Consider the following 4,373-nt stretch of genomic DNA (forward strand, 5'->3'; position numbering starts at 1 on the left):
GGGTTTGGGGGTGGGCTTGGGGGTGGGTTTGGGTGGTGAGTTTGGGGGGTTTGGGGGAGGTTTGGGGGGTGGGTTTGGAGGTTCGGGGGTGGGTTTAGGGGTGGGTTTGGGGGTGGATTTGGGGAGTGGGTTTGGGGGTTTGGGGGTTGGGTTTCGGGAGTGGGGTTTTGGGTGTGGATTTGGAGGTTTGGGGGTTGGTCTGGGGGGTGTTGGAGGTTTGGGTGGTGGGTTTGGGGGTGGATTTGGGGGTTTGGGGTGGGGGTTGGGGGTTGGGTGAGTGGGTTTGTGGTTTGGGGTGGGTTTGGGGGTTCGGGGAGTAGGTTTCGGGGTGGTTTGGGGGGTGGGTTTGGGGGGTTTTGGGAGTGGGTTTGTGGGTTGTTTGGGGGGTGGGTTTGGGGAGTGCGTTTGTGGGGAGTGGGGTTTGCGGTTTGGGGGTGGGTTTGGGGTTTGGGGGTGGGTTTGGGGTTTGGGGGATTGGTTGTGGATTTGAGGCTGGGTTTTGGGGGTGGGTTTTGGGGAGTTTTGGGGGTGGGTTTGGGGAGTGGATTGGGGGGGGGGTGGTGAGGTTTGGGGGTGGGGTGAGGTTTGGGGAGGGGGTTCGTTTGGGTGCTGGGGGAGGGGGGGGTGAGGGGACAGATTGTTTTCCCCTGGGGTTCTGCCCAATTCATGTAATCTTCTTTCAAAACCTTTTGACAATAAACGGGTAGAAATGTCTTTGACCGGCGGAGGTTTGAGGGACTCGGGCTGGTCCGGGGAACATTCCCACAGTCGGTGTCGAGTCGGGGCGGGTCCGGAGGAAAATTCCCACCGCCGGTGTCGAGTCGGGCGGGGTCCGGGGAACATTCCCACCGCCGGTGTGGATTCGGGATGGTCCGGGGAACATTCCCACCGCCGGTGTCGAGTCGGGGGGGTCCGGGGAACATTCCCCACCGCCGGTGTCGAGTCGGGCGGGTCCGGGGAACATTCCCACCGCCGGTGTCGAGTCGGGCGAGTCCGGGGAACATTCCCACCGCCGGTGTCGAGTCGGGCGGGTCCGGGGAACATTCCCACCGCCGGTGTCGAGTCGGGCGGGTCCGGGGAACATTCCCACCGCCCGGTGTCGAGTCGGGCGGGTCCGGGGAACATTCGCACCGCCGGTGTCGAGTCGGGCGAGTCCGGAGGAAAGTTCCCACCCGCCGGTGTCGAGTCGGGCGGGTCCGGGGAACATTCGCACCGCCGGTGTCGAGTCGGGCGAGTCCGGAGGAAAGTTCCCCACAGCCGGTGTGGATTCGGGATGGTCCGGGGAACATTCCGGTTGCGGATCAGATCGAAGCAGAATTTCCCTTCAGGTTTTTTTTAAAAGGTGGAAGTCGATCCTGGGGTGAGGCGGGTCAGCGGGATCCACTGGATTACTCTGGACGAGCGGGAGGTACCATTGGCCGAATGGCCTCCTGTGCTGTAAAATGTAAATGTGTCATTGGGATTGGGCGCCGGTAAATTGCAGATTAATCCCAGTGGGAGCGGAGTCCAGAGGCGGGGGGAGGAATCTGTGCATTTTGCAGCCTCCTGTCTTCTCCCTGGGGGGGGGGGGGGGGGCAGCCCCCGGGATGCGGGTTTTGGGGGATTTGGCTGGGATTATGGGATGGATTCAGGGGCGAGATTCAAGGGCGGGATTATGGGATGGAATTCCGGGATTATGGGATGGATGCCGGGATTATGGGATGGATTCAAGGCAGGATTTCTGGGATTATGGGATGGACCCAGGGCTGGGATTATGGGATGGATGCCGAGATTCCGGGATGGACTCAGGGCCGGGATTCTGGGATGGATGCCGGGATTCCGGGATGGACCTCAGGGCCGGGATTCTGGGATGGATGCCGGGATGGACTCAGGGCCGGGATTCTGGGATGGAATTCCGGGATGGACTCAGGGCCGGGATTCTGGGATGGATGCCGGGATGGACTCAGGGCCGGGATTCTGGGATGGATGCCGGGATTCCGGGATGGACTCAGGGCCGGGATTCTGGGATGGATGCCGGGATTCCGGGACGGACTCAGGGCCGGGATTCTGGGATGGATGCCGGGATGGACTCAGGGCCGGGATTCTGGGATGGATGCCGGGATTCCGGGACGGACTCAGGGCCGGGTGCTCTGCTCCAGTTGTTGGCTCTGACTCCGCACCGTGAAGCGGTTCACATGCACCGGGATGGGAACGACTATTTTGGGGTTTCGCACCGGTTCCCCGGAGCGGCCGCTGGCGTTTCCCGCCTTGATGCGTTTCCATTTGGCGCGGCGGTTCTGGAACCAGATCTTGACCTGGACCCTCGCTCAGCTGCAGCGAGTGGGCGATCTGGGACCTCTCGCTCAGGCTCAGGTACTTCTTGCAGTGAAATTCCTTCTCCAGCTCCAGGAGCTGCTCGCTGCTGAACGCCGTCCGCCGCCGCCGGCTCTTCGCCACCGAGCTGCAGGCAGCGGCAATCCCGCCCGCCCCCGCCGCCCCCGCCGCTTGCCAGCGGGACTGGCGTTGGCGTCGGACACACACTCGGCGTCGCTCTCGGCGGAACTTCCTCCTCCCGCTCGCTGCTCGCCGGCTCCGCGCTTCTCCCGTCCAACTTCTCATCGTCAGACAAACTCTTGCCTTCGCCTGAAATCAGAGCGCAAAATCTCACTCACAATCCCGCTGGACAGACCCCCGCGCCCGCGGCAATCCCGCCAGGGGTCTCGCCGGCAGTGCGCCGTTCCCACCGGCCCCCCTCCCGCTCCCCAGAACCCCAGGCGGGGAATCGTGAATCCCCCCCCCCCCTCAAAACCCAGGCGGGAATCGTGAATCCCGCCCCCCCCCCCCTCAATCCCAGGCGGGAATCGTGAATCCCCCCCCCTCCTCAATCCCAGGCGGGAATCGTGAATCCCCCCCCCCTCAATCCCAGGCGGGAATCGTGAATTCCCCCCCCCCCTCAATCCCAGGCGGGAATCGTGAATCCCCCCCCCCCTCAATCCCAGGCGGGAATCGTGAATCCCCCCCCCCCCTCAATCCCAGGCAGGAATCCCTCCCCCCCTCAATCCCAGGCGGGAATCCCTCCCCCCCTCAATCCCAGGCGGGAATCCCTCCCCCTCAATCCCAGGCGGCAATCCCTCCCCCCTCAATCCCAGGCGGCAATCCCTCCCCCCTCAATCCCAGGCGGGAGTCACTCCCCCCCTCAATCCCAGGCGGGAATCCCTCCCCCCTCAATCCCAGGCGGCAATCCCTCCCCCCTCAATCCCAGGCGGCAATCCCTCCCCCCCTCAATCCCAGGCGGGAATCCCCCCCCCCTCAATCCCAGGCGGGAATCCCTCCCCCCTCAATCCCAGGCGGAGTCACTCCCCCCTCAATCCCAGGCGGGAATCCCCTCCCCCCTCAATCCCAGGCGGGAATCCCTCCCCCCTCAATCCCAGGCGGGAATCCCCCCCCTCAATCCCAGGCGGGAGTCACTCCCCCCTCAATCCCAGGCGGGAATCCCTCCCCCCCTCAATCCCAGGCGGGAGTCACTCCCCCCCTCAATCCCAGGCGGGAGTCACTCCCCCCTCAATCCCAGGCGGGAATCCCTCCCCCCTCAATCCCAGGCGGGAGTCACTCCCCCCTCAATCCCAGGAATTAAATCTCGATTCGATTCTGCCGAAATTTTCACTTTTTAAATTATTTTGTAACGAAATAAATGTTTTAAAAAAGCGGCGAGTTTGTTAAATGCGGAATTCCCACATTTTGATCCAAATTCACTGGGAAGAGCAACATGAGGATTGGGAATAAATGTTGGGAATGAGCTGGGCTGAATTTTCGGGGGTTTCTCTGGGTTCTGGGAGTGTTCCCTGTTCCTGGTTTTTGTTGGGAAGCTCCGGCGGGAGCGGGTTTGATTCCCGGGAATCTCCCAGCTTCCAGCCTCTGCGGGCGCCTGACTCCGGGTCAAACTCCGGGATGGGAAGGAAATGAGAGGGAGATTCGCGGACATTTCCCATCGAATCCCGGCCGCAGGAGCCGAGTTCATCCCAAAAACTGCCCGGGACTTAACATCGGAATAAAAACTTTCCAAACTTCCCGCATCCGGGAAAAGCGCAAATTCCTCCAGAAAATCGCATCCGATTTCCACCAATCTCCCGACCCACTCGTTCCCAAAATCATTTTAATCGGGATTCTTCCAGTTCTCCCTGGATTTACCCCGAATTTCCCCCTATTTTACCCGGGATTTCTCCCTGGACCTTCCCGGGAAATTTCACGCATTTCCCTCGGATTTACCCTGAAATTCTCTGCGGATTTTCCCCTAATTTTTTTCTCTGATCTTTCCCGAATTTTTCCTGAATTCTCCAGAATCTTTCCCGGACTTTTGCTCGATTTCCCACCGATTGCCCCCGGATTTTCCGCGG

The 4,373-nt window shown here is 61.4% G+C and overlaps 1 protein-coding gene across 1 annotated transcript in view; it reads right to left on the reverse strand.

Annotated features, from left to right (window-relative positions):
- Positions 1-1,571: 1,571 nt before the first annotated feature.
- gbx1 (gastrulation brain homeobox 1) overlaps positions 1,572-4,373 on the reverse strand; it is a 3,908-nt gene continuing 1,106 nt past the window's right edge. The window contains 4 exon segments of the mRNA XM_072468646.1: positions 1,572-2,300; positions 2,302-2,448; positions 2,451-2,543; positions 2,546-2,622. Of these exon segments, the coding sequence (XP_072324747.1) occupies positions 2,115-2,300; positions 2,302-2,448; positions 2,451-2,543; positions 2,546-2,622 (503 nt within the window). The 3' untranslated portion in view covers positions 1,572-2,114.

This window comes from Scyliorhinus torazame, chromosome 11 (assembly GCF_047496885.1).
Source record: "Scyliorhinus torazame isolate Kashiwa2021f chromosome 11, sScyTor2.1, whole genome shotgun sequence".
NCBI lineage: Eukaryota > Metazoa > Chordata > Chondrichthyes > Carcharhiniformes > Scyliorhinidae > Scyliorhinus > Scyliorhinus torazame.